Here is a 27,957-nt window from a genome sequence, read left to right as displayed (position 1 = left end):
GCTCTTGTATTCAAACAGGAAAAACAAAGAGGAAAAATAAGTTTTTTGCTGAATCTCAATGGCAAAACGGGGATATTTAACTTTTCAGGAGGTAAAACTTTGCATTTGATGAAGCCAAAGTACTTGGAGACATCATTTGAAAACCCTTCTTCAATAAGTTTTGGGTGTCCTGCTGGAAAGGAATTCTTTTTGAGAACATGAGGATATAATGATGTGAAATCTAGATAACGGATTTTTTCGTTTGGTAAACATTCATGATAAAATTTGATGTTATTTGTTCTCCACCGAAGAAACTTTCTTTGATATTTATTGATCCGGTTTCTTTTATCTCATATCGATGTTTAATTCTAGTAGATATGTACTCCTCTTTTCTAATTTTGTTGAAGTCATGTTCCCATATCTCGGTCAAGTTGAATCCTCTCTGGTTATAATATGATCGTTTGTTTTGAAGACGTTTGAATAGTTCTGAATATGTTGTTGGTTCACTCAGAAGAGTATTGATACCATCATCAGGATAACAATCGGGGCAACCATGGAAAAAACATCCGTAAAATTCATAAACGCGGTTTTGTTCTTTGACGAACCCATCAGCATAGAACGGTCCAATTTTAAATTCCCTCTGAATTATGAATTGGTTACCTAAAATATTTTGTTGGTAGTCTAACCAAACAGCTGCTGAGATTGATTGTAATCTGGAACAATAACCATCAATCGGACTTATCGCAAGCAGTTTCGGAGGGAGAAGCTTCGCCCGAAGAATTTCCATTGCTACAGAAGCCAAGGTAAATCTTCTTTTTATGGGGTTAAGGTCTGTTATTTGCTTGAAAAGCGTAATGAATTTCATCATTGCCGTCGTCAATATATCCACATCAGACCTACAGTACTGTACAATTTCTGTCTGCATATCAAAAACGTAGTCTTCGTTTTGCTGAGCCAAGTACCAAGTTTTGAATTCTTTTTGCATGATTGGTTTCATATCATCAAACCCGTAAAACTCTATCGCAGGTAATGTTCCTTTGTAGTTTTGGTTTGCCTTTGTGTTGAAATAATGAGGAAAGAATCCTTTTTTCATTTCTGATATGTTAAATGACTTGCAGAGAGAAGAAAGCGGCTGTTGTAGTAATGAAAGTGAATCAACAAAACGTAAATTTTCAACCTTGATGTAAACAAGCTTGGACCCCTGCATTATTATTTCAGGAATCGCTTGGAAGTTTCGAGAGTAAAAGTCCTGAATCAAGAAATGGCCATCATATCCTTTTTGGTTATGTGCAATAACAGTCACAGTTGCTGATCTTTTTCTCGCTTTTTGAGCTGCTTCCTCGTAGAGATAACTGCAGAAATTTTTAACACACTCAGATCCTTTGAAGATTTGATACCCTATTCCACAAATATCACATTTCTCAGTCCTTTTTTTGTATGTTTCTAAATCAAAACAAAAAGTGCATAATGTATTACATATGAGTAAATTTGGAGAGTGGAAGCTTGGAGTATCATCAGGTTCTTGGCTGGCTTCGATATCGTAAAATATTAGGACAGAATAAGCTTCATCTTGTTCTAATAGCTTTTTGAGGTCCAGAGGTGTAAGATAACAATAATGCGGTGTGACTGTGTAAGTATCTTCACATTTTTCGCAGTGATAAACATCACAAATATGAGGATCTTTGGTACCATGAATTATCCAACACTTTGAACATTTGATCTTTGCCATACATATCTTTTTCAGAAGATGATTTTCATAACAAACATTGTTTTTGAACTCAAGTTTGCAACGGATGCAACTAAGAGGTTCTGACTCAAAACATGGAGGATTGCTATTACATTGAGCACATGAGTCGAAGCAGAAATGTTGATTCAGCCTATGTTTTATCCAACATCTAACACAAAATGCTTCATACTGCATATATCCTTTGATATTGGTGATTAAATTATAATGATCAGCCAGATTTTCGAGGATAATCTTTTTAACAGCATCTGGTCCTTTGAAAAGTGGCAGTTTTGTCCTTGAATCAACAACAATGATTTGATATGATGGTAATTTCTGTTGAATTTCGCTGATTTTGTCCATATTAACAGCTTTGTCGATATCTATAGATAGCTCACTGAAAAGCTGTGCGGCTAACAATTTCTGGTGTTTATTATAACGAATCAGCGCAGACCATTGAGCACTTTGCCCCTTATGCATATCTGCTAAGAATTTACCAACTGCTAGAGCGTAATATCCACAAAACTCGTCTTTGTTCTTAATACATACAGTTGAGCGACGTTTTGTTGAAAGATTATCTGGAGGTAATAACTGTGATAACCTTCGTCCAGATCCTGACACGTTTTTCATAATTTTCATCATGATTTCTAATGCTTTACCATCTAAAAATGCACCGCTAGATTGAGCGAGTTTTTCCGCTCTAGCTAGAAATTCTGTTTTATCGAAATTTGAAGCTCTGAAGTTAATGTAAAGTTGACGACCATCTCTAGGATTAGAAAAGGTTAAATTAACAATGTCCGCTGGTGCAGCTTCAGCAATGTGGAGCTGTATGAACCGTTCATAAGCAGCATTTATTGCGTCTGAAATGTTCAAGAAATCTAAACGCTGTACTGATGTAGCATTGCCTATTTGTACTTTGAGTAGCTTAGTTAATGTGTGAAACCGTGAGTTGGTTTTCCAACCACTATCACTTACCACTTCGAATTCGATTTCAGGTTCTATACCAAATCCAATTTGATTTTCAGCATCACTTTCTTGTGAATTTATGGAGAAACATGGTGAAGATGGTGCTGATATGGTTATGGTGCGTGAATCATCAAGAGAGTAACTGTCAAGAGCAATCGGTGTTTCTGTTAAGGATTCAGGATCAGGATAGATAATTTCGTCGATAACTAAATCTGGAGTTGTTCTTTCACTTGGCGATGATGCATGAATATCCGAAAGAGGGCGGTATTCAGCCTCACGGCAGAGCTGATCAGCTTCATCGTCTATCATAAGAATATCCTCTGGAAGCTCTATGTTGGCACAAATTTCGTCATCTTCTCGGTTAGCTAGATGAGCGTCAAGTAAAAGTTCATCATAATTTGATGGATAAGTAAATTTGTGAGCCATTACTATGAACTTAAGGTGATGAAACGAGCGTGTGAATATTATCGATGAAAACAAAAAAGGGATGAAATAAACTAATGTTAATAGCGATGATAAATAGCATGAATTTTATACTAGATAGTTGTTGACTTACCGATAACTGTATAAAATGGAATCCAAAAATAAAGGCTGTGATTAACACTGAAAGTAACCGAAGCAGATAGAAATCACAGGGTGGAAAGAGCAAGAGAGGTTAATCACAAGGAAAGAGAGAGGCACAAGTAAAGAGAGAGAGACACAAGTAAAGAGAGAGAGACACAAATAAAGAGAGAGACACAAGTAAAGAGAGAGAGAGACACAAGTAAAGAGAGAGAGACACACAAGTAAAGAGAGAGACACAAAGAAAGGGGAGAGACACAAAACTAAACGTTGAGGATGGTTGGGGAAAACACAAAAGGCACAAAGGTAACTTGAAGGGAATCACAAGGATGAGAACAAAATCAAGACTGACAAACTTTTGGTTTTCGCTTTGCTTTATAAAGGGAATTAGGAGGAGTCATTTCTGCGCTGTTTCATATTCTAGAACAAACAATAGAAGAATTGCTTGTTTATGAGATGTACATTATACTTTGCTTTATCGAATGTAAAAGACAGTAAAGCTATAAATGAAATATAATAAAAGAAACAATTGAACCACTTTAAACTTTTGTCACATGCATTCGAATGTTCAAGTGACTTTAGTAATAAATTGTAAGAATTATTCCTTTCAATTATCATCTTTGTTAGCAGTCTGCAGATGTTGGAATTACTTTAACTAATAAATCGTATCAATTGTTTAAAACTTTTTCCTGTTATGTTAGCGTTAAAATGTTTAAGTGACTTTAGTAATAAATTGAAACAATCAATCCATAACATTTTCTTGTATTTAACATTAACGTTGATTTGTTTGAGTGATCTTAGCAATCAGCTATTAGTTATATTGATTCACTTTATTTTATTATCAATTATTGCATTTCCGAACGTTAATGGACAAAACTGCCTGAGGCTACGCCAGTTTATGACTCTTTTAAAATTTAGTCTTGGCCATATAATTTTATTTTTTCATTCACAGACTCCTCCTCTTTCACGTTATGCTACATACCTACTACTCACATTAACTGATCTTTTATTCCAACAATTAAATTAGAATTTTCCATTTGATTTCTCATCAACCCCTGAGTTCTTGGTGGAAATTTTTTATAAGAACAAATCAATAGATGTCACTAGTTAATCTTCCATTGTCTTGGAACTTTCTCTCTCTCTCTTTTTCTCAGTCTATCAAGAATAATTTTCGTTTCCTAAAGGTAGTTATCGCCTTCTATCTAACAATCGATTATTTTCTCAATTGGATAGAAAGTGTTATAACCATTCATTTCTCTGAACTCGCTCAGAAATTCCAAATATATTGAGTTTCGATTGATAATAATAAAAACTCCAATTCTTTAGAATTTGAATAAGCTGGAAATCGTCAGGACGATCCAAAGGTTGGATGGTGACATCGATTTGCAGTCAACGATTTATTGATTATCAAAGAAAAATAATATTCCTTTCGGGATGATTAACTTTTCTTCTTGCAATCTCATTGATTTACTATCATCTTTTATCAATGGTGGTTGTTAATTGTGAAGGTTGTACTTTGTTACTAATTAGTAAACAAAACAATTAATCAATGAAACTTTAACTCTTCCTGTTTGTATGTGATTGTTTGTTTAATTTATTTCCTCTCATTTCCTATGATTAATACAACAATCAAATACTAAGATTACTGACCTTGACTGATTAATTAGATTTTGTGTTGATTGTCATCAATTGAGTTGATTGAGAAAATGGGAAATCAACTCATTGATGATATTTGGTGAATATTAAATAAAAACAATAACAAGACCAAAGTAAATGAATCAAGTTTTCTTTAATCAACTCGAAAGTTTAAATTGTTTTTTTCTTCTCAAGGTAATCATGTTTATCGTTACATGGTGATGCTAATGATGATGATGAAATTATATATTCACCATTGATTATCGTTCCTTAGTTACTTAATCATTATTGCAATTTTTTTCTTCTTCATTGAAATTAACTTTCACTCTCCCCATGTATTCAAATATTTGTATATAAATATGAATCGTTTTGATTGTTTCAAGTCAATTGATTGATGTTGATTCTGTTGTTCATTTAATTTGGAGGCAAGAAAATCATCAAGCTAATCAACAATCTGAATACTAATGATGAAGGTAATTTACTTGTCAATTGTTTCATTTGTAATTAGTGTCAATGGACAGAATTTATCGCCTGGGGCTTGTCAAAGTTCAACTCAGTCAACTGGTGGTTTCGATTTGGATAAAGTGAGTTTTAGTTTTTGTTCCTTTTTCTAATTAACTGATTTAACTGTCAACAATTAATCGGTTATTCTTTCTGATTATTAATCAGTATCTAGGTAAATGGTATGAAATTGCTCGAACTGATAATATCTGGGAAATTGGACTAAAGTGTGTAACAGCTAATTACAGTATTAATGGTGATGGAACTGTAAGAGTAGATAATCAAGGATTTAATTCAAGGTAATTAACAATTGTGTTTTCATTTAAATGGTTAATTGTGATAATTATTGTACAGAGATAAATTGTCTAAAGCTATTGGTACAGCGAGAATAACGGAAACCGGTAACTTACTTAAGGTCAAATTTTCAAGATGTAAGTTTAGTTGATCGAATTGATCAAATTTTTTGGATTAACTGATCAGATTAGAGATCAATCGTTAATTGTTCAATTCTTATTTAGTCTCACCTGAAGCTCCATACTTAATTGCTGATACTGATTTCAATAGCTATGCTATTGTCGTTTCTTGTGTTGATATTTTCAAGGCGTTTAAATTTGGTAAGTTAATTGTTCATTATTTTATTGATTATATTGGTTAGTGATATATACAAATTTTCACATTTAATTGTAATTAATTTTACAAACAGAATCAGCATGGATACTTTCACGATCGTCAAGTTTACCTAAAGATACAGTGGATCGGCTATTAAATGATTTGGAAAGCAAATCTGGAGTCGAGAAAAAAGTAATGGAATTAGTTGATCAATCAAATTGTCCCAAATGAAAACTAATCAAATCAAATGATAAATTAAATGGATAAAAACACCAAAACTCTGATTGATATTTTGCTATAACTATCTGAATAAAAACTCTGAGGATAAATTGATCTATTGGATATGTTGCCTAACTATTTGATGCGATTTGAATTGAATCATGATTGAAGAATGATTTTGATTAGTTTTCGAGTGGAAATTGATAATCGAAAAGTTTGGCCCATTCGATACACGCTTTTTGGTGCTTGTAAAGTACATTTTGTGGTTCGAGCGATAGCTGTCTGACTGTTTGATCTTTGCTTGGGTCCGATCTGTTTAGATGAACTGGAATCCAATCGGTCAAGACAATACCTTTAACGAAGTCCCCATAGACTTTCATGAGTAATGAGCTGAATTGACGGTCGGTTGAAGTAAAAGAATCGGGCTCTCGGTAAGGAGCTCCTTGTCCAAATTTCTGGTCATCACTGTGCTGAGTACCAAATGGACGAGATAAATTCTGACCAATGTAAACATTTTCGTAGAGAAAGATATTATCATTTACAAGTGAGTAAAGTTGAGATAAAATTAACGAAGGACAATTAAAGTTTACATCGGAAGTTAATCTAACAGAACGCGATTTTAGATCGTAAATGTTATTTGGATCGGCACCAGAAAAGTAAAACTTGAATATGGAATCGATTTGATGTTTGGTTATATTTTTCAAAGCATAAGTCACTTCTTCTTTGGTATAATTGAAAGCACTTTCAAGAGTTACAACTGGTTCGAGTGAGGGAAATGGTTTCGATTCGTCTTTTTCGAAAAGCCAAAAAGCATCGGTTAATTAGTGACACTATTGAGATTCTTTATGTGATTCAAGATCTCTCTACTCTACTACTATCTACGACTAAGATCTCTCTAAATAAGTTCGGTTTTTTTTGCTAGGTTGGTTTATAAATGGAGAATAAGAAACCTGCAATCCTTAGACTTCACCCATTTATAGAAATGAATCATGAAACTTTCGATAAAGTTCATTAGACATCAATAGTTTCTCATCTGTAGACCCAAAGTAAAGATCAATTTTAGGATTTCGTGAGTGACAATAGTTTTTCACGATTCGTTTTTCTGCTAAATCAGTCGTATCAGATTTGATATACAATAATGACAAATGAGGTAATACACTCATAATCTGGATCAACTCATGTGAAGATAGCGAAAAATAATAATCACAAATACTTAAGTATCGACAGTTTGGAAACTTTTCGATAGTTTCTAGTATCTTTTCTCGATCCTGTTAGAAAGAAGCGAAACCCTTAGTTAGTCTTGATAGTTTACCAAATAATTCGTGGCTATTAAGGTCTTACCCAATCAAGTAGATTCAATCTTTGGACATTGAAGTTTTTGTTGATTTGATTAAATAGAATCATTGGATGAGTACGAGCACCCAGAGACAGGTTGAGTAAATTCGGACACAAGTTCAAGAATTTACTAACAGTCGATCCATTTTTTGAAGTATCTACAAGCTGAAGATGTAAAAGATTTCCAAATATCGGTAATTGGCTTCCGAGTTGAACAAAATCTAATACAAAATAATCGAAATTAGGTCAAATTTTGGCATAGAGACAATGAAAACTTACGATAATCAAACTCATCACCACAAAAAGTAACAAGTTGCTCGAGATTCGGCAGGTCCTGGGCAAATTTCAAAACATGGAGTAAATTCACAGTTTGGTGGTGACTTCCAATAGCATTTCCAAGAGATTTCAATTTCTTGAAATGACCAAAAGTCCTGAGATAACTTGTAACTATTAGGTCATTACTAATTCCTAGAAATTGAATATCACTCAAAAATGATGTTATTCTTTTTTCTTCTCGTTTTAAAATTTTACATTTGTGATTCACTTCAAATGAATGCCCTAAACCGCTCAAGCCTTTAATTTGGTTCGCGTTGGCCAGTAAATGAACTAAGAAAGTACAACGGCAGTTTACATTGTAATTTTCAAGATGGATAATCTAACAGAGAATGAGAATAAATTTTTTTTATTTAATTTTAATTTTAAATTTTAATATCATGAATGAGAATAGTCTTGTCTTTGTAAAACTTATTTCTTACCTTAACATTAGGAAGAAGTTTAGAGAGTTTAATTTTCTTCAAGCGCTTTCTGTTTATAAGCAGAAAGTTATCACAATATATCGTGATAATACATTTACGAGTCGATGGAACTTGACTTTGTTTAATAGAATCCTGAATCTTCATTAATGTGGTTGTCAATATAACTATGGTTTATTTGATAGAAAGTCATTATGAAAATGTAATTTAAAACAACAGAAATCAAAATAATTCTTACCGTCTAAGTGAGTGATCTTCTTCAGTCCCTTTTCCGCCAATGTTTTCCAGCGCCTACAAACTGTAATTACATTAATTTATTAGCATTTAAATATAAATTCAACGGAAAACTAGAGATCAAGAAAGATGATCTTTATGAAAGGAATCAATCATTTCACCTTACCTTTCATCAATGTAGCAAATTGTCTGAATTGATAAAACTGATCAAAAATCAAAAGTAAACAATCATCAGGCAAATCATTGATATTCATTTTGAAAGTTGCATGAAACAATTCAAACAGTGATTCAAATGATAAAGGATCCATAAAGAACTTTTCATCAAAGAAAGTTTTCTTGACCAAAAAACTTTGGTTGTTTGAAATTCAAAATTTTGAAAATTTAACTTGTGCAGCTCTAACTGACGGTCAGTTACTGACCATTTGAAGAGTTTATCTCTATCAAACCGCGCCTTTCAAATCAATGAAAATTGAAACTTCTTCACCTTTGTAACAATCAACCTTCATACAATGAACCTTTAAATACTCAAGGATTATTACGAGAGTCAATTTATCATTACGATGAATCAACTCGTCTCCAATCACTTGGTGTAATCATCGAGACTCGTAAATTATCAACTCCACTTCCCGCTGAACAATTAGATTTAATCAAGGAATCACTCAACATGGGACTGACCATTCAAGAGCCATGTAATCGTCAACGATTTCTGGTCCTAATGGATAAACTATTCAAACGATTAAAGTGCTCCCTGGAAACTGCAATCAGAGAATCACGTCAACAAGATTGTGTTACAATTTACAAATCGTTCGTCGTCAGGTAAATCAATGATATTCATTGTTGAAAGTTGCATGAAACAATCCAAACAGTGATTCACATGATAAAGGATACAGATTCTCTCTGAGAGAATTTTTCTTGACCAAAAAATCGGGTAGTTTGAAATTCAAATGTCCTTCTGCAAATTTGCCCTGTCATAGGTAACCTGTTATAGATAACGAAGCTAGTCGATCGAGTCAGCCAGTCGATCAGCGAAGCGACTCGATTCGAAGCCGAAAATCAATAAACTTGGTTGACTCAAGTTAGTCGACATTGAGTCGACTTAAATACAAAACTAACTTGAATTTCGAGTCATATCGTCCACTCAAAAATAAAGTGTAACAACTGATAGAATTTCTGGTTTTGAATTTAGTATAAAAAGTTTCAATTAGCCTCAGAGAAAGGTGGAAATGCAGTTTTCAAAAAGAAATCTTCTTACAAGGCTTAGGCCAAACTTTTTTCTGTTTGAATTCAATTAATTAATTTTACAAACAGAATCAGCATGGATACTTTCACGATCGTCAAGTTTACCTAAAGATACAGTGGATCGGCTATTAAATGATTTGGAAAGCAAATCTGGAGTCGAGAAAAAAGTAATGGAATTAGTTGATCAATCAAATTGTCCCAAATGAAAACTAATCAAATCAAATGATAAATTAAATGGATAAAACACCAAAACTCTGATTGATATTTTGCTATAACTATCTGAATAAAAACTCTGAGGATAAATTGATCTATTGGATATGTTGCCTAACTATTTGATGCGATTTGAATTGAATCATGATTGAAGAATGATTTTGATTAGTTTTCGAGTGGAAATTGATAATCGAAAAGTTTGGCCCATTCGATACACGCTTTTTGGTGCTTGTAAAGTACATTTTGTGGTTCGAGCGATAGCTGTCTGACTGTTTGATCTTTGCTTGGGTCCGATCTGTTTAGATGAACTGGAATCCAATCGGTCAAGACAATACCTTTAACGAAGTCCCCATAGACTTTCATGAGTAATGAGCTGAATTGACGGTCGGTTGAAGTAAAAGAATCGGGCTCTCGGTAAGGAGCTCCTTGTCCAAATTTCTGGTCATCACTGTGCTGAGTACCAAATGGACGAGATAAATTCTGACCAATGTAAACATTTTCGTAGAGAAAAATATTATCATTTACAAGTGAGTAAAGTTGAGATAAAATTAACGAAGGACAATTAAAGTTTACATCGGAAGTTAATCTAACAGAACGCGATTTTAGATCGTAAATGTTATTTGGATCGGCACCAGAAAAGTAAAACTTGAATATGGAATCGATTTGATGTTTGGTTATATTTTTCAAAGCATAAGTCACTTCTTCTTTGGTATAATTGAAAGCACTTTCAAGAGTTACAACTGGTTCGAGTGAGGGAAATGGTTTCGATTCATCTTTTTCGAAGCCAAAAAGCATCGGTAAATTAGTGACACTATTGAGATTCTTTATGTGATTAACCATCGCTTTTCAGGAATTAATTGCGTACCATAAACAGGTAGAAAAACGTATTCGGCTGCTGCTCCGATTGCATTGATTTCCTTTGAATTTTGTGCTCTCAATAAAACATCAGCAGGTTGTTTCTTTAAGCAGTTAATTGTTTCAACGGATAACCTTGAATTGAACTTAGTCGATTGATCACATTGACTTGAACAATTAACTTTGGATGCTAATAAACTCATTTTAGCTGCTCCGATCTCCGATGATTCAATTTGGTGACGATCAGTTGATGATCCACTCATCATGATTGCTCGAGAAAACAATGATCTAGCATTGAACTCACTCGGTGAAGTTGCTAATATCGTAGCTATTTTACCGCCCGAACTTAGGCCAGATAATGTCACCCGCTTCGGATCACCACCAAATGATTGAATATTATCCTGAATCCATCTAAGTGTCGCTAGTATATCATAAATAGCCACATTACCTGGAATACCCTCAGGTGATCCATAGCTAAATCCAAAAACACCAAGACGATAGTTTGAATTGACAGTGATAATTTTCTGTGTCGCCGCTAAAACATCACCTTGATAATCAGGAGTAGCACCTGAATTTTTGATGAACGCTGATCCATGTACATGATAATAAACGGGCAACAAAGGACTCGATGAATTGGCCAGATCAAATTCTGGTCGCCAAACATTCAAATATAAACAATCTTCACTTATATTGAAATTAACTTTTCCAGCGTTCTGCATACAACCATCGCGAAAATAAGTGGCCTGATAAGGTTCCGTCCACGAACCAGTGAATGGCACTGGGATCGAGAATCGCTTATCACCGATTGGAGGTTCGGCAAACGGGATACCTAAGAAAGCTTGATAACCGAAATTTTGATCGTTAATAATGTAAGATCCGGTGGTACCTTCGATTGGACCATAACGAGTAGTTACTAACGGACGAATAGAACAATTAACAACTATAATATTAATTAGAAAAAAGTAAACAATATGATACATTTTAAACTCTTCCAAATTCAAAAATAAGACAATCAGTGATAGTTAATTTACTCTAAATGATTAGTTGTAACTCTGTGAGTGACTATTTATCTATTACTAATTAGCTATAAAGTGATTGATTGGTTAATTACTAAGGTTCACTTGCTATTCACTTCCAATAAAATTTATTATTTGTAACCTTCAATTACCATTTTGTACCTTAGAGTAATTAAGCAATTAAAAGATATGAACATCACAGAGATTTGATTGATCGTAATAGTGTTTTTTGATGTTGTTGCTAGTTCACTTTCTCAAGATAATATGTCAACTACCTCTTAGGAAAGTTTTGAAAATTTCTATGGGATTAAGATCGTTTCTTGACAATCCATAGATGATAATAATTATCTTCTTATAAATGTAAATAATTGATTAAGACTTAGATTAAGAGAGATTAGTATTCTACAAAGAGATTCTCATCTCATTCATAATCTTTACTATCTCATCATGATAAACAAATGACAAACGTGATCGTCGTTATTCCGATTTAACTGCATAAATTGTTGAGTATAAAGCTTTTTAATGATTAACTTAGATCGTAGCTGCTTTTAAGCAAATTTAAATGATATTATCTCAGTATTATTATTATTATTTAGTCTCTGGGAATAAAACACTGTCAGGATCCGTTAAAATTGCGCGTTCCAGTGTTGCTTTACAAAAGAAACAGTCTGAGTGCTTGAGAAAATGCCTTGAAATGCAAGCTCTGTAAGAGAATGAGAAAAAAAGAGGTTAATTGTTTCAATTTAATTCATGGAATTGGTATAATAATAGTTACCTGCATGATGAATGTCCGCAAGGTACAAAAGTCGCAGTCTTTTTATCAGCGTAGCAAATGGTGCATAGATCATCTTCATTTATATTATCAACGGTTTTAGATATCTCATTTGCATGAGAACGAGTCAAGATGATATTTACCGCTTGATGAAGTTGAGCTAATTCTTGAGGTGAAACCTCAGTGAAATCATCAAATCGAAAAGGTCGTGGAGATGAATTCAAATTTTGACCAGTTAGAAATAGTAAACTACTTGATTGGAAATTAGCATCCCAAATGATTGCATTAATTGCTTTGTCACAATCTTCTGGTTCACCTTTGAGTACAAGAGCAATTAGAATACCAGAAACAGCACTAAGAATAGGAAAATGATTGATTGATTCCAAACCAATCATATCTAAATCAATTACATATTCAAATGAACCCGTTGAAACTGTTACTCGGTTTAAAATTTGATTTAAAGTGCTACATAATTGACTTGTGATAAGATTGTTTCCTTGAGCAGCAACAAGTAGACGATGACTATTACTGGCCAACATTTCGAGAACTCTTAATAACGATATTGATAAATCGAAACAGGTACAGCAAATTTTCAACTGTCGAGCATCGACAAAAACTTTCTCAGGTCGTTGAGCATTGTTTTGAATCTCTTGGAGCATCCCGATGAACTCGGAGAAAGACCAATTTAGCTGATTTACAATTGAAGAGATGAAAGAATTGGAAATATCAGGATTCGAGGTAAGGTATTCGGTTAACTCTCTTTGGAAAACAGGAGATGGACAAGGTTTGATGTTACTTAAAGCTGAGAAAACTTCACGATTCGTGTTGGGAATGTTCAACTTGAAGGCTAAATTACTTGGAGATGAATATTTAAATGCAAATCCATTCCCTTTCCATAATCGTAAAAGAATCCAATTAGATTGTCCCCAAGCTCGATTTTCATATGGAGCAGTAAGTGATTTAATCATTTTTAATCGACTAGATTGTGGTATTGATTCTAGAATACGTAGAGTCTCTTGATTGGAGACAAGAGAAGCCAAAGCTTGGACAATACTTTCACGGAGATCAGCGTTTACGATCCTCTCATCGCCGAAATGTGAAGCTATAAAAACGCACAACTGTTGGAGTAATTCATGATATTCTTTCTCTTGTTCAGGATTGAAAAGTCCAGAGAATGTTGAACTTCCCTTGTACTTGGAAGAAATTGTCGAACCAAAGTAGAAACGGATCGCATAGCTCAGATTTAGACAAGATTCAATGTGATAATCGGGTATGAAACTGAATAGATATGAACAGGAAGAAGCATGATCAAGAGTATTTAGAAGTAATTTGAGAAGCCAGTAAATATCAGCTCGTTTGGAAGATGTTAAAACCGTCGAATTGATTAGAGCCATTTGTCGAGCTCGAGTTAGAAATTCTTTCTCCAAAACTTGAATCGTATTTTGAATCACTTCCTTATTTTCCTCGCCAGCATTTTCCATCTTTTTCAGCTCATCAATGGAATCAGCAAGTTCTAACAAATGCTCCCTGATTGCGCAGTATTTACTCAATTGTTTGTGAGCACCCGTTGGATAGAGTCGCACAAGACCATCGATAATAACGTAAACATGTTTTAAAAGTGGGTTGAGGGTTGTTGATGTTTCGATGTATCGACCAATCTCTTTCTCATAAGTTTTATTGAGATGAGTTATCACTCCACCAACTCGACAAACATCCGCTGAAACTGAACAAGGATCGACAAAGAAACTGATCGGTAGAACGTTGATCATTGATTCATATTGAACACGAATTAGTGATGTTAATCGATGAAAAATGGCGAGAGTTGCCGGTGAAGAGCCTGGTACTTCCAGGCCGTTGGAGATCAAACGAGGATTCAAGGAACTGGTTGTTTCTTTTAGGAAAGAATCAAATTTGGTAAGAAAGATAACTCGGCAAAGCTCATCCTGGAAAATTAGAGTATCCAAAATCATTTGGTGAAGTGACTCCAATTCCGTGAGTGCATTTTCAATCTCACTGCTGCGTAAAATTTTATATGCATCGGGAGAAGCAAGAGATTGTAAAGTTAAATTGGGAAAAATTTCTCTCTCTAATAGATCATCGTCCATTACAGTTCGTCCAATAAAAAGCTGCGGAAATTTGACTTTATCAAAAAGAACATGATTAAGAAGATAAATTCTGGTCGGAGGATGTTGAACCAATGAAAGAGCTACCAGTAGATATTGTTTTTGAGTCGAAATGCTGAAAGGAAAAAGAAATGCGAATCAAGTAAGAAAAGAATCGTAAATATTGTGATATCAATGGTTAATCATCTCGTTGACTTACCAAAAGGATGATGGTAATGAAGATTGTGATGAGAGATGATAAGCGTCAAGAAGGGTATGGAAAGAGGTTGATTCGGTTGTAGATACAGTTGCTGAGGCACTCGATTTATCGTCAAATTGTGAAAAATGGTAAGAGTTGACAAGTGAAGTGGCAATATGATCGATACAATCATGGATTTGAGATTTTTCCATGAGAGCCCAAAGAAGATCAAGTAGCCCGTGAATTATTTGGCTGTTATTACAGATCAATAGTTTCCGAAGTAAACATTGTTCATTGATGTATTTATTGGTTAGAAATGAGCCCAATCGTCGTAAGATCAAATTACCCAAAAGAAATGAGTTCACATTGAGATTGGAATTGGGTGAGTTAACGATAAACTGATTTGGAAGCCAATCATTGTTCATCTTCATCGGTATGATAGCGAATAACCAATCCAATAGTAATTCTGTCTTTCGGATGTTACTATAAGGTATAGCCTCGAGTGGTTGATATCCTTTCACAGGATATTTCAATGGAGTAGCACCAAAGTTGGCAATCAATGATTCATTTGCACCAAGACTAACGGCAGGAAAATAGGCAAACCCTAAGCCCAATCGAACTCGATTAAATGCTCGTCCAAGGTGTTTACCGTTACGATAAAAATCCATGGTTCCTTTGTCCAAATCGATAGCACAACCAATCACATCTCCTGGATGCCAATGTTCACCGTATTTATTGGTTGTTAGGTTCCATTTTCTCATTCGACTTCCATCAAAAGCGTACGAGTCTCTGGTATCACCGACACCTTGTTGTTGAGAGAAAGAGCATCGATAAGTTGACCAACCAACTTGCATTATGCCTTTGGAAACAAGCATAACCTCGTAAATCCATTTGCCTTTGAAAACTGCGACATTCGCTCTTATCGAGGAGAATTCATGTTGACCAGAAAGAGATAATTTATCAAATCCCGTTTTAACTGATCCCACAATTGATGTGACATCAAACAGAACATGAGATGGTCCTAAACGTCCATCAGATGACCAAAAATTATAATGATTGACAATTGATTCATTGAAATTATCATCATTTTCACCACCAAGTCTTTCAGCTTCTAATTTATCTTCCAATTCTTTCAATTTTTTGTCAATATAAAAATCAAGCACTTCAAGTGATATTGAAGTAGAACCAAACTCATGAGCCTCATGATTAGATCCAGGAAGACTCAGGAAAATTTGGGCAAAGGTTTCGTGATCTACAAAGTGATAGAGAGAAAAAATGAAAACAAAGAATTTAGAGAGAGAGAGAAACAAAAACGAAAACCAAAAGAAAGAAAATTTTAAATTTTCTCTTTAACCAAGAAAAACGACCAAAAAAAGAAAAAACGATCAAATTACTCACTGATTTTAACAATATGCATGAAAGTCCAAGTTAATTGTGATTACGAACAAAATTAAAACGATCAACAGAATTAAATTGATTTGGTTTGTTTACTATTCTCAAATGTCAATGATTTTCTTTGTTTCTCTTACAAAATCTTTTCTTCTCTTTCTTTTTCTCTTAGTAACCGGTTGCTCTTGGCAACGGTCAATCGATTGAAAGAAAAAATAAAAATCGATTTTAGATTATCTCGAATGAGGAATGAGCCAAGTTTTAGATGGATTGGTTTCGATGGATTATCACAGAGTAGAATGATAGTCGATTATTGATAAATTTTAATCATTGAAAATAATTTATGAATAGTATAACATGAATTTTGAATGAATAATCAGTTGCGACTGATTCTTTTTATCAACTTGAATATCGAGACAAGGTTGGAGCTTATTCGGATATTATCAATTTGTATCTCGAATCGACAGTCATTCGCAATGGATGTAATCATGATACAATTGTGGATCCAATCAAAGTCTCTCTGTGTTGATTGTGATCGAGCCAAAAAGATTATACGAACGAACTGATATTAAATTGCAATCAGTCCGATTTTTTCGTTAGGTTCGATGATTAATAAGAAATCAGAAACGTTTAACTTCCCGACTTAATATAAGGTAGAAATGAATTACGAAACTTTCGATAAAGTTCATTAGACATCATTAGTTTCTCCTCTTTAGAACCAAAGTAAACATCAATTTTAGGATTTTGCGAGTGACAATAGTTTTTCACAATTCGAATTTCTGCTAAATCGGTGCAATCATTTTTGACATGAAATAACGACAAATGAGGTAGTTTACTTATAATCTGGATCAAATCTTGTGAAGGTAGTACACATGTACTACTGATACTCAAGTATCGACAGCTCGGAAACTTTTCAGTAGTTGTCATCATTTCTCCAAACTGTTATAATTTGAAAGAAAGAAGCGAAATCGTTAGTTAGCTTTGATAATTACCCAAATAATTACTTGTGGATATTAAACTCTTACCGAAAACGAATGTAAATCCAATCTTTGGACATTGTGGTTTCTGTTGATTTGACGAATTCGATTAATTTTATTAAAAAGCACAGTCAAAGAAAGGTTGAGTAAATTTGGACACAAGTTCAAAAATTTTGTGAAAGTAGATCCATCATTTGAAACATCTATAAGCTCGAGATGTAGAAGATTTCCAAATATCGGTAATTGGCTTTCGACAAGAACAAAATCTAAAAAAGAGAAATGAGATTTAGTCGACTTTTGATATAGAGATGGAAAACTTACCATTATCAAACTCATCATCACAAAAAGTAACAAGTTGCTCGAGATTCGTCAAAAATTGGGCGAATTGCAGAACATGGCGTAAATTTACATCATCGATGCAAAATCTGGTAGGCTGGAAGTAATTTGAAGAGCCAAAAGATTTCAATTTTTTAAGTTGACCAAAAGTTCTGAGATACCTTGTAGATATTGCGTAATTAGTAATTCGTAGAACTTGAATATCACTCAGAAATGGTGTTATTCTTTCTGTGTTGTTACATTCATGATTCCTTTTAAATTTATAATCAAAACAGCTCAAGCCTTTAATTTGATTAGCGTTGGTGAGTAATTGAGCTAATGCATCGCAAATACAATTACCAGTGAAATTTTCAAGATGGATTAACTAACATCGAATGAGAATAAATTTTGAATTAATATCATCAATAAGAAAAGTTTTGTCTTTGTAAAACTTATTTTTTTACCTTAACATTAGGAAGAAGCTTCGAGAGTTTAATTTTCTTCAAGGAATCTGGGCTTATTGTGATAACACATTGATGCGACAATGGAAGATGTCTTTGTTCAAGAGTATCATGGGAAGGCGTAAATCCATTTCGAGTAAACAATGCAACTATGGTTTAAATTTGGTAGAGTCTCATTAATGTATCATTTAAATCAACAGAAATCAGAATAATACTTACTGTCCAAGTGAGTGATCTTCTTCAGTCTCTTTTCAACTAATATTTTCCAGAGCGGACAAACTGTAATTACGTGAATCTATTAGCATTCTAATATTAATTCAATTCACAACTAGTGATCAAGAAAAAATGAATCAACCATGTCCACTTACCTTTCATCAATGTAGCAAATTGTCGCAATTGATAAAACTGATCAAAAATCAAAAGTAAACAATCATCAGGTAAATCGTTGATATTCATTGTTAAAAGTTACATGAAACAATCTAAAAAATAAACAACACGATAAAAGAAGCAGAAAGAACTTTTCTTGACCGAAAAACGTGGTTGTTCGAAATTCAAATTTCTTGTTGAAAATATAACCTGTCAACCTAACTGGTGGTCAGTTACTGACCATTTGAAGATTTTGATCATTTTGAAGACCATTTATCTCTATCCAACCGCGCCTTTCAAATCAATGTTTCGTCGTCATTCCATATACTATTTGTTTGAATGGACAATTTATGGCTTGTCCAAATTATAATTCCTGACGCATTCATACATTGAAATAATTTTTTGTAGTAAATTTGGACAAAAATCGAAGAATTTAGTAACGTAACAAGTGTCTTTATCATCGTGTTAGATGAGTTTGTTTGCATTGTTAGTTTCAAGTAAAACACTTCACAATCATACCAATCGGGATATGAAAAATTACTTTCGACCTCGATTGTATAACTTAAATGTAGTAACGAATACATTGAGTTTATGAATTTTTGAATTATTAGTTGCCATTGGAGCGACTGATTCTTTTTATCAACTTGAATCTCGAGACAAGGTTGGAGGTTATTCCGGTATTTTTAATCAGCTCGATTCTTCTTGTTAGGTTGGATTACAAATGTAGAATCAGAAACTTTTAATCTTTAGACTTCATTTATGTAGAAATGGATTATCAAACTTTCGATAAAGTTCATTAGACATCATTAGTTTCTTATTTGAATAACCAAAGTAAACATCAATTTTAGGATTCTGCGAGTGACAATAGTTTTTGATGATTTGTATTGCTGCTAAATCGGTACAATCATTTTTGACCTGCAATAATGACAAATATGGTAATGTACTTATAATCTGGATCAAACCAGATGAAGATAGTGAAGCATTATACCAAATACTCAAGTATCGACAGTTTGGAAACTTTTCCATAAATTTTAGTATCTTTTCTCGATCCTGTAAAAATTTGAAAGAAGCGAAATCGTTAGGTGACCTTGATAGTTTACCAAATAATGACTTTTGGCTATTAAAATCTTACCGAATTGGAATGTAAATCCAATCTTTGGACATTGAAGTTTATGTTGATTTTGTGAATTAGTTCCATTCGATATGGATTCATGTCCAGAGAAAGGTTGAGTAAATTTGGACACAAGTTCAAGAATTTTGTAAAAGTCAAACCATTTGATGAAATATTTTCAAGGCGAAGATGTAAAATATTTCTAAATATCGGTAATTGGTCTTGGACGCGAACAAAATCTAATAAAAGATAAACACGATTTAGTCCAATTTTGTTATCGAGATAATAACAAACTTACCATCAGACTCATCATTACAAAAAGCAACAAGTCGCTCGAGATTCGTCAAAAATTGGGCAAATTTAAGAACATGGAGTAAATTTACAGCCTGGCAATATTTTGGAGAACCGAGCGATTTCAATTTCTTAAGATGGCCAAAAGTATTGAGATAACTTGTAACTATTAAGTCATTACTGATTCCTAAAAATTCAATATCACTCAGAAATGATGTTATTCTTTTTTCTTCTCTTTGCAAAGTTTTACATGCATGACTTTTATCATAGCGACTCTTATACTTTGATTCAAGCTCAACGCTCAAGCCTTTAATTTGATTCGCTTTGGACAGTAAATGAACTAATGCAGAGCAAAGACAGTTTTGAGCGTAATTTTCAAGGTGGATTATCTATATAATGAGAATAAATTTCAAATTAAAAAGACGAATGAAAAAAGTTTTGTCTAATAAAACTTATTTCTTACCGCAACATTAGGGAGAAGTTTAGAGAAATTAATTTTCCTCAAGAACTTTCTGCTTATTGTGAGAATACATTTACGAGTCAATGGAAGATGACTTAGTTTAGCAGAATCACCAATCTCAAAAAATGGAGTGTCCAATGTAACTATGGTTTAAATTGATAGAAAATGCTCATGAAAATTTCATTTTAATCAATCTACAATATACAATACATGTACTTACCATCAAAGTAATTGATCTTCTTCAGTCCTTTTCCGCCAGTATTTTCCAGCCGACAAACTTTAATTACATTAATTCATTAGAATTCAGATATCAATTCAACTAATGATTAAGTAAATGTAGATGATCTTCATGATAGAAATCAATCATTATACTCACCTTTCATCAATTTAGCAAATTGTCGCAATTGATAAAACTGATCAAAAATCAAAAGTAAACAATCATCAGGTAAATCGTTGATATTCATTGTTGAAAGTTACATGAAACAATCTAAACAACAAACCACTTGATAAAAGATACAGAAAGAACTTTTCTTAACCGAAAAACTTTGGTAGTTTACAATTCAAATTTCTTTTTAAAAATTCAACCTGTCAACCTAACTGGTGGTCAGTTACTGACCATTTGAAGAGGTTATCTCTATCCCCGCGCCTTTCAAATCAATGTTTCATCAAATTACGAAATTACGATTCGTAATTTCGTATGCTATTTGTTTAAACAGGATAATTGTATTAATAAATCCTTAGCTATTTTGATAAGTGGCTAATAGCCAGCTAATCAAATCTTGACTGTCAGTTATTAATCAAATTACAGACAAAATCAATGTGTCAATCGATTGCTATATCATATGCAAATTTCAAAACGAATTTGATTTACCTGCTCGAATTGACATTAATCTTGATTTACTCGGAATCTTAACTGATCAGGTTGAGAAGGCGATTCTTGAGACCAAAGAGTCAATCATCGATGGTGTTGTTTATAATCCAATCCATTGTAGATTAACCTCTATCCATGGATTAATTGAATCTCTTGACCTTGATTGTTTCACTTTACGTCAACCAGAATGGATCTCATTGATTGATCGTATTGGTAAAATTTGTTTCGATGCAAGTGAAGTGGTCAGTTGTATCGTTTGTAATGATTCACCTGAAGGATTTTTACCAATGGACCTGAAACCACTTGACGATGAATTAGTCAACAAAATAATGGGACGTGAATGTCCAACTAGTCCAATTGTCGCTGAAAAGCGTCTTGATATAACCTCTCAAATGTTGCTGATTTTCGGTTGGAAAACAATCAAAGAATCATCTCTAATTCTTGGAAAAATTTGTGAAAAACTTGACCACAGTCCGATTGATCTAAAATCATGTCCTCCATCATCGACAATCATTGATTGTTGTTTCGTGGAAAAGGTTCTAAACTATTTTGTTCATCATCTAAAGGAGCTCAAGCATCGTGGTGCCTTTGAACAAGCTTACACTGGTTTCTATGGTGGTCAAGTGTATCTGGAGAAAACCTTGTGGGTGTTTGAAAGTGGTTGAATCTCTGCTTGATGAGATTCTCGCCGATCTTGCCAATGAAAGTCACGGAAGCGAATCAAGTGGACCAAAGTGTATTACCCGTCGAAGTGCTGGTTTACCTTTTGTTACTCAAGCGATTGTTTCTTCTGAATCAAAAGAGAATCGAAACAAATTACTTGGTCATGTAATCAACAGGTTGGTTGAAATTTGTTCGAAACAATCAGCTGAAGATTGGCAGAAAGTTCATTGTTTGAATGTGATTCGAGCTCTAATGAAAGATCAACGTCTAGGTGATCGAGTTGTCTCCTGTTAACCTACAAGGAACCTCTTGAGCAAAGAGTAATATAAGAAGAGACTGCGATCTCCTGAAAAGAGCTGTTTGACAACTCGAGAGTCACCACTGTTTCTTTTTCCCTTTCTTTTTCTTTGATTTCTTTTCTCTCTTTTCAAAAAATTGGTTAAAGCTTTTAAATGTTTTGAGGTCATTTTCAACGAGATTTTGGTCTATTAAATGTTAAATTCAAGCTCAATTAAAATCTCGTTGAAATGGCCTAAAATCATTCGAAAACTTTACACAATTTAGTTGACAAAGAAAGAGGAAAACACATGGCGACTGCGAGATTTATCAAACAGCTCTTTTGCTGTTGATCGCTCTCTCTTCTTATATTACTCTTTGCTCTTGAGCCTCTATGTTTCAAATCACCTGTTGCAAAGATTCGTGATCTTGCCGCTCAAGTATTGGCACAAGTGATCAGCGTCATAGAGAAATTGATCTTTCAATCAATGGAATTCATCTGTAAACAATCAAATTACTCACTGATTTTAACAATATGCATGAAAAGAAAGTCCAAGTTAATTGTGATTACGAACAAAATTAAAACGATCAACAGAATTAAATTGATTTGGTTTGTTTACTATTCTCAAATGTCAATGATTTTCTTTGTTTTCTTACAAAATCTTTTCTTCTTTCTTTTCTTAGTAACCGGTTGCTCTTGGCAACGGTCAATCGATTGAAAGAAAAAATAAAAATCGATTTTAGATTATCTCGAATGAGGAATGAGCCAAGTTTTAGATGGATTGGTTTCGATGGATTATCACAGAGTAGAATGATAGTCGATTATTGATAAATTTTAATCATTGAAAATAATTTATGAATAGTATAACATGAATTTTGAATGAATAATCAGTTGCGACTGATTCTTTTATCAACTTGAATATCGAGACAAGGTTGAGGTTATTCGGATATTATCAAAGTCTCTGTGTTGATTGTGATCGAGCCAAAAAGATTATACAAACGAACTGATATTAAATTAAAATCAGTCCGATTTTTTCGTTAGGCTCGATGATTAATGGAAAATCAGAAACGTTTAACTTCCTGACTTAATATAAGGCAGAAATGAATTACGAAACTTTCGATAAATTTCATGAGACATCAATAGTTTGTCATCTTCAGAACCAAAGTAAACATCAATTTTAGGATTTTGCGAGTGACAATAGTTTTTGATGGTTTGTATTTCTGCTAAATCGGTCCAATCATTTTTGAAATGCAGTAACGACAAATGAGGTAATTTACTTTTAATCTGGATCAAATCTTGTGAAGATAGTAAATATAAACTATTTCTGATACTCAAGTATCGACAGTTCGGAAACTTTTCTATAAATTTTAGTATATTTTCTCGATCCTGTTATAATTTGAAAAAAAGAAGCGAAATCGTTAGTCAGCTTTGATAGTAAACCAAACACTTATTTGTAGCTATTAAAGTCTTACCTTAGTAAAAAAATCTAAATCCAATCTTTGGACATTGAAGTTTCTGTTGATTTGAAGAATTCGATTCATTTTATTAAAATACACAGTCAGAGAAAAGTTGAGTAAATTTGGACACAAGTTCAAAAATTTTGTGAGAGTAGATCCATTATTTGAAGCATCGACAAGCTCGAGATGTAGAAGATTTCCAAATATCGGTAATTGGCTTTCGACGAGAACAAAATCTAAAAAAGATAAATGAGATTTAGTCGACTTTCGATATAGAGATGGAAAACTTACCATCATCAAATTTATCATCACAATAAGTAGTAAGTTGCTCGAGATTCGTCAAAATTGGGCGAATTTCAGAACATAGCGTAAATGCACATCATCGATGCAAAATCTTTTAGACCGGAAAAAATTTGAAGAGCCAAAAGATTTCACTTTCTTAAGATGACCAAAAGTTCTGAGATAACTTGTAGATATTGCGTAATTAGTAGTTCGTAGAACTTGAATATCACTCAGAAATGATGTTATTCTTTCTATGCTGTTACATTCGTGATTCATTGTAGAATTATAATCAAAACAGCTCAAGCCTTTAATTTGATTCGCTTTGGTGAGTAATTGAGCTAATGCATCGCAAATACAATTACCAGTGAAATTTTCAAGATGGATTAACTAACATCGAATGAGAATAAATTTTGAATTAATATCATCAATAAGAAAAGTTTTGTCTTTGTAAAACTTATTTTTTTACCTTAACATTAGGAAAAAGCTTCGAGGGTTCAATTTGCTTCAAGGAATCTGGGCTTATTGTGATAACACATTTACGAGTCGATGGGAAATGTCTTTGTTCAAGAGTATCATTGAGCTGCGTCAATCCATTTGAAGTAAACAATAAAACTATGGTTTAAATTTGGCAGAAAATCCGTATTAATATGCCATTTTAAACAACAAAGATCAATCTAATACTTACTGTCCAAGTGAGTGATCTTCTTCAGTCTCTTTTCCGCTAATATTTTCCAGCGCGGACAAACTGTAATTACGTGAATTAATTAACATTAAACTATCAATGCAACTGACAACTAGTTATCAAGAAAGAAAGAATCAATCATTTCCACTTACCTTTCATCAATGTAGCAAACTGTCGATATTGATAAAACTGATCAAAAATCACAAGTAAACAATCATCAGGTAAATCGATGATATTCATTTTTGAAAATTTCATGAAACAATCTAAAAAATAAACCACACGATAAAAGATACAGAAAGAACTTTTCTCAACCGAAAAACTTTGGTAGTTTGAAATTCAAATTTCTTGTTGAAAATATAACCTGTCAACCTAACTGGTGGTCAGTTACTGACCATTTGAAGAGGTTATCTCTACCAACCCGCGCCTTTCAAATCAATGTTTCATTGTCATTCCGAATGCTATTTGTTTGAATGGACAATTTATGGCTTGTCCAAATTATAATTCCTAACGCATTCATACATTGGAATAATTTTTTTAGTAAATTTGGACAAAAATCGATGAATTTAGTAACGTAACAAGTGTCTTTATCATTGTGTTAGATAAGTTTGTTTACATTGTTAGTTTCAAGTAAAACACTTTACAATCATACCAATCGGGATATGAAAAATTACTTTCGACCTCGATTGTATAACTTAAATGTAGTAACGAATACATTGAGTTTATGAATTTTTGAATTATTAGTTGCCATTTTTATCAACTTAAATCTCGAGACAAGGTTGGAGGTTATTCCGGTATTTTTAATCAGCTCGATTCTTCTTGTTAGGTTGGATTACAAATGTAGAATCAGAAACTTTTAATCTTTAGACTTCATTTATGTAGAAATGGATTATCAAACTTTCGATAAAGTTCATTAGACATCATTAGTTTCTTATTTGAATAACCAAAGTAAACATCAATTTTAGGATTCTGCGAGTGACAATAGTTTTTGATGATTTGTATTGCTGCTAAATCGGTACAATCATTTTTGACCTGCAATAATGACAAATTAGGTAATGTACTTATAATCTGGATCAAACCAGATGAAGATAGTGAAGCATTATACCAAATACTCAAGTATCGACAGTTTGGAAACTTTTCCATAAATTTTAGTATCTTTTCTCGATCCTGTAAAAATTTGAAAGAAGCGAAATCGTTAGGTGACCTTGATAGTTTACCAAATAATGACTTTTGGCTATTAAAATCTTACCGAATTGGAATGTAAATCCAATCTTTGGACATTGAAGTTTATGTTGATTTTGTGAATTAGTTCCATTCGATATGGATTCATGTCCAGAGAAAGGTTGAGTAAATTTGGACACAAGTTCAAGAATTTTGTAAAAGTCAAACCATTTGATGAAATATTTTCAAGGCGAAGATGTAAAATATTTCTAAATATCGGTAATTGGTCTTGGACGCGAACAAAATCTAATAAAAGATAAACACGATTTAGTCCAATTTTGTTATCGAGATAATAACAAACTTACCATCAGACTCATCATTACAAAAAGCAACAAGTCGCTCGAGATTCGTCAAAAATTGGGCAAATTTAAGAACATGGAGTAAATTTACAGCCTGGCAATATTTTGGAGAACCGAGCGATTTCAATTCTTAAGATGGCCAAAAGTATTGAGATAACTTGTAACTATTAAGTCATTACTGATTCCTAAAAATTCAATATCACTCAGAAATGATGTTATTCTTTTTTCTTCTCTTTGCAAAGTTTTACATGCATGACTTTTATCATAGCGACTCTTATACTTTGATTCAAGCTCAACGCTCAAGCCTTTAATTTGATTCGCTTTGGACAGTAAATGAACTAATGCAGAGCAAAGACAGTTTTGAGCGTAATTTTCAAGGTGGATTATCTATATAATGAGAATAAATTTCAAATTAAAAAGACGAATGAAAAAAGTTTTGTCTAATAAAACTTATTTCTTACCGCAACATTAGGGAGAAGTTTAGAGAAATTAATTTTCCTCAAGAACTTTCTGCTTATTGTGAGAATACATTTACGAGTCAATGGAAGATGACTTAGTTTAGCAGAATCACCAATCTCAAAAAATGGAGTGTCCAATGTAACTATGGTTTAAATTGATAGAAAATGCTCATGAAAATTTCATTTTAATCAATCTACAATATACAATACATGTACTTACCATCAAAGTAATTGATCTTCTTCAGTCCCTTTTCCGCCAGTATTTTCCAGCGCCGACAAACTTTAATTACATTAATTCATTAGAATTCAGATATCAATTCAACTAATGATTAAGTAAATGTAGATGATCTTCATGATAGAAATCAATCATTATACTCACCTTTCATCAATTTAGCAAATTGTCGCAATTGATAAAACTGATCAAAAATCAAAAGTAAACAATCATCAGGTAAATCGTTGATATTCATTGTTGAAAGTTACATGAAACAATCTAAACAATAAACCACTTGATAAAAGATACAGAAAGAACTTTTCTTAACCGAAAAACTTTGGTAGTTTACAATTCAAATTTCTTTTTAAAAATTCAACCTGTCAACCTAACTGGTGGTCAGTTACTGACCATTTGAAGAGGTTATCTCTATCCCCGCGCCTTTCAAATCAATGTTTCATCGTAAATTACGAAATTACGATTCGTAATTTCGTATGCTATTTGTTTAAACAGGATAATTGTATTAATAAATCCTTAGCCATTTTGATAAGTGGCTAATAGCCAGCTAATCAAATCTTGACTGTCAGTTATTAATCAAATTACAGACAAAATCAATGTGTCAATCGATTGCTATATCATATGCAAATTTCAAAACGAATTTGATTTACCTGCTCGAATTGACATTAATCTTGATTTACTCGGAATCTTAACTGATCAGGTTGAGAAGGCGATTCTTGAGACCAAAGAGTCAATCATCGATGGTGCTGTTTATAATCCAATCCATTGTAGATTAACCTCTATCCATGGATTAATTGAATCTCTTGACCTTGATTGTTTCACTTTACGTCAACCAGAATGGATCTCATTGATTGATCGTATTGGTAAAATTTGTTTCGATGCAAGTGAAGTGGTCAGTTGTATCGTTTGTAATGATTCACCTGAAGGATTTTTACCAATGGACCTGAAACCACTTGACGATGAATTAGTCAACAAAATAATGGGACGTGAATGTCCAACTAGTCCAATTGTCGCTGAAAAGCGTCTTGATATAACCTCTCAAATGTTGCTGATTTTCGGTTGGAAAACAATCAAAGAATCATCTCTAATTCTTGGAAAAATTTGTGAAAAACTTGACCACAGTCCGATTGATCTAAAATCATGTCCTCCATCATCGACAATCATTGATTGTTGTTTCGTGGAAAAGGTTCTAAACTATTTTGTTCATCATCTAAAGGAGCTCAAGCATCGTGGGGCCTTTGAACAAG

The 27,957-nt window shown here is 33.2% G+C and overlaps 6 protein-coding genes and 2 long non-coding RNA genes across 9 annotated transcripts; 1 reads left to right on the top strand and 7 right to left on the bottom strand.

The window, feature by feature from the left end:
* Positions 1–220: 220 nt before the first annotated feature.
* On the bottom strand, positions 221–4,173 carry LOC128394005 (uncharacterized). The gene is made up of 2 exons (XM_053354239.1): positions 3,225–4,173; positions 221–3,103 (listed from the first exon to the last, which is right to left on the bottom strand). Exon 2 carries the CDS (start codon positions 3,092–3,094, stop codon positions 221–223), a length of 2,874 nt encoding a protein of 957 aa, XP_053210214.1. The 5' UTR covers positions 3,095–3,103; positions 3,225–4,173.
* A 996-nt stretch (positions 4,174–5,169) lies between these two features.
* LOC128394251 (apolipoprotein D-like) lies at positions 5,170–6,307 on the top strand. Its single transcript, XM_053354556.1, has 5 exons — positions 5,170–5,448; positions 5,534–5,664; positions 5,720–5,796; positions 5,884–5,979; positions 6,069–6,307. The coding sequence occupies exons 1-5, from the start codon at positions 5,329–5,331 to the stop codon at positions 6,203–6,205; spliced, it is 561 nt and encodes a 186-aa protein (XP_053210531.1). The 5' UTR covers positions 5,170–5,328; the 3' UTR covers positions 6,206–6,307.
* LOC128394241 (uncharacterized) lies at positions 5,976–9,160 on the bottom strand. Its single transcript, XM_053354540.1, has 6 exons — positions 8,681–9,160; positions 8,519–8,578; positions 8,284–8,447; positions 7,808–8,183; positions 7,535–7,749; positions 5,976–7,461 (listed from the first exon to the last, which is right to left on the bottom strand). Exons 1-6 carry the CDS (start codon positions 8,820–8,822, stop codon positions 7,168–7,170), a joined length of 1,251 nt encoding a protein of 416 aa, XP_053210515.1. The 5' UTR covers positions 8,823–9,160; the 3' UTR covers positions 5,976–7,167.
* Positions 9,161–9,177: 17 nt separating this feature from the next.
* On the bottom strand, positions 9,178–11,840 carry LOC128394004 (cholinesterase-like; the record flags this gene model as incomplete). Its single annotated transcript, XM_053354238.1, is given in 2 exon segments — positions 9,178–10,811; positions 10,814–11,840. Coding segments are annotated over 2 exon segments (1,710 nt in total), but the record flags the coding sequence as incomplete, so codon positions are not given.
* A 494-nt stretch (positions 11,841–12,334) lies between these two features.
* LOC128394240 (E3 ubiquitin-protein ligase RNF123-like) lies at positions 12,335–22,732 on the bottom strand. Of its 2 annotated transcripts, none has more exons than XM_053354539.1 (4): positions 22,610–22,732; positions 14,929–16,159; positions 12,610–14,844; positions 12,335–12,537 (listed from the first exon to the last, which is right to left on the bottom strand). In XM_053354539.1, the coding sequence occupies exons 1-4, from the start codon at positions 22,626–22,628 to the stop codon at positions 12,423–12,425; spliced, it is 3,600 nt and encodes a 1,199-aa protein (XP_053210514.1). In that variant the 5' UTR covers positions 22,629–22,732; the 3' UTR covers positions 12,335–12,422. The 2 variants fall into 2 exon arrangements, with proteins under 2 accessions (XP_053210514.1, XP_053210513.1); XM_053354538.1 differs by lacking the exon at positions 22,610–22,732 and adding an exon at positions 16,306–16,444.
* On the bottom strand, positions 16,595–18,619 carry LOC128394244 (uncharacterized). Its single transcript, XM_053354547.1, has 6 exons — positions 18,418–18,619; positions 18,269–18,328; positions 18,053–18,198; positions 17,595–17,973; positions 17,322–17,539; positions 16,595–17,235 (listed from the first exon to the last, which is right to left on the bottom strand). The coding sequence occupies exons 1-6, from the start codon at positions 18,503–18,505 to the stop codon at positions 16,927–16,929; spliced, it is 1,200 nt and encodes a 399-aa protein (XP_053210522.1). The 5' UTR covers positions 18,506–18,619; the 3' UTR covers positions 16,595–16,926.
* On the bottom strand, positions 18,795–20,473 carry LOC128394253 (uncharacterized). Its single transcript, XR_008326336.1, has 3 exons — positions 19,825–20,473; positions 19,548–19,765; positions 18,795–19,465 (listed from the first exon to the last, which is right to left on the bottom strand). It is a non-coding gene; the product is annotated as an uncharacterized LOC128394253 (long non-coding RNA).
* Positions 22,733–23,070: 338 nt separating the features above from the next.
* On the bottom strand, positions 23,071–23,884 carry LOC128394254 (uncharacterized). The gene is made up of 3 exons (XR_008326337.1): positions 23,837–23,884; positions 23,561–23,781; positions 23,071–23,474 (listed from the first exon to the last, which is right to left on the bottom strand). It is a non-coding gene; the product is annotated as an uncharacterized LOC128394254 (long non-coding RNA).
* Between the last annotated feature and the right edge of the window lie 4,073 nt (positions 23,885–27,957).

This window comes from Panonychus citri, unplaced genomic scaffold (genome assembly GCF_014898815.1).
Source record: "Panonychus citri isolate SS breed McGregor unplaced genomic scaffold, ASM1489881v1 Contig00139, whole genome shotgun sequence".
Classification (NCBI taxonomy): Eukaryota; Metazoa; Arthropoda; class Arachnida; order Trombidiformes; family Tetranychidae; genus Panonychus; species Panonychus citri.
This window is presented reverse-complemented; position numbering and strand designations above follow the sequence as displayed.

Coding starts and splice junctions, on each gene's coding strand:
- LOC128394005 (XM_053354239.1), bottom strand. CDS start 3,094: ATGGCTCACAAATTTACTTATCCATCAAATTATGATGAACTTTTACTT.
- LOC128394251 (XM_053354556.1), top strand. CDS start 5,329: ATGATGAAGGTAATTTACTTGTCAATTGTTTCATTTGTAATTAGTGTC. Junction 5,449..5,533: donor GTGGTTTCGATTTGGATAAA/GTGAGTTTTAGT, acceptor ATTATTAATCAG/TATCTAGGTAAATGGTATGA. Junction 5,665..5,719: donor AATCAAGGATTTAATTCAAG/GTAATTAACAAT, acceptor ATTATTGTACAG/AGATAAATTGTCTAAAGCTA.
- LOC128394241 (XM_053354540.1), bottom strand. CDS start 8,822: ATGGATCCTTTATCATTTGAATCACTGTTTGAATTGTTTCATGCAACT. Junction 7,750..7,807: donor TGGTGATGAGTTTGATTATC/GTAAGTTTTCAT, acceptor ATTTTGTATTAG/ATTTTGTTCAACTCGGAAGC. Junction 7,462..7,534: donor GATTGAATCTACTTGATTGG/GTAAGACCTTAA, acceptor TCTTTCTAACAG/GATCGAGAAAAGATACTAGA.
- LOC128394244 (XM_053354547.1), bottom strand. CDS start 18,505: ATGAATATCAACGATTTACCTGATGATTGTTTACTTTTGATTTTTGAT. Junction 17,974..18,052: donor AGCTTCTTCCTAATGTTAAG/GTAAAAAAATAA, acceptor ATTCGATGTTAG/TTAATCCATCTTGAAAATTT. Junction 17,236..17,321: donor TGGATTTACATTCGTTTTCG/GTAAGAGTTTAA, acceptor AAATTATAACAG/TTTGGAGAAATGATGACAAC.
- LOC128394240 (XM_053354539.1), bottom strand. Junction 14,845..14,928: donor TCATTACCATCATCCTTTTG/GTAAGTCAACGA, acceptor TTTTCCTTTCAG/CATTTCGACTCAAAAACAAT. Junction 12,538..12,609: donor TGCGGACATTCATCATGCAG/GTAACTATTATT, acceptor ATTCTCTTACAG/AGCTTGCATTTCAAGGCATT.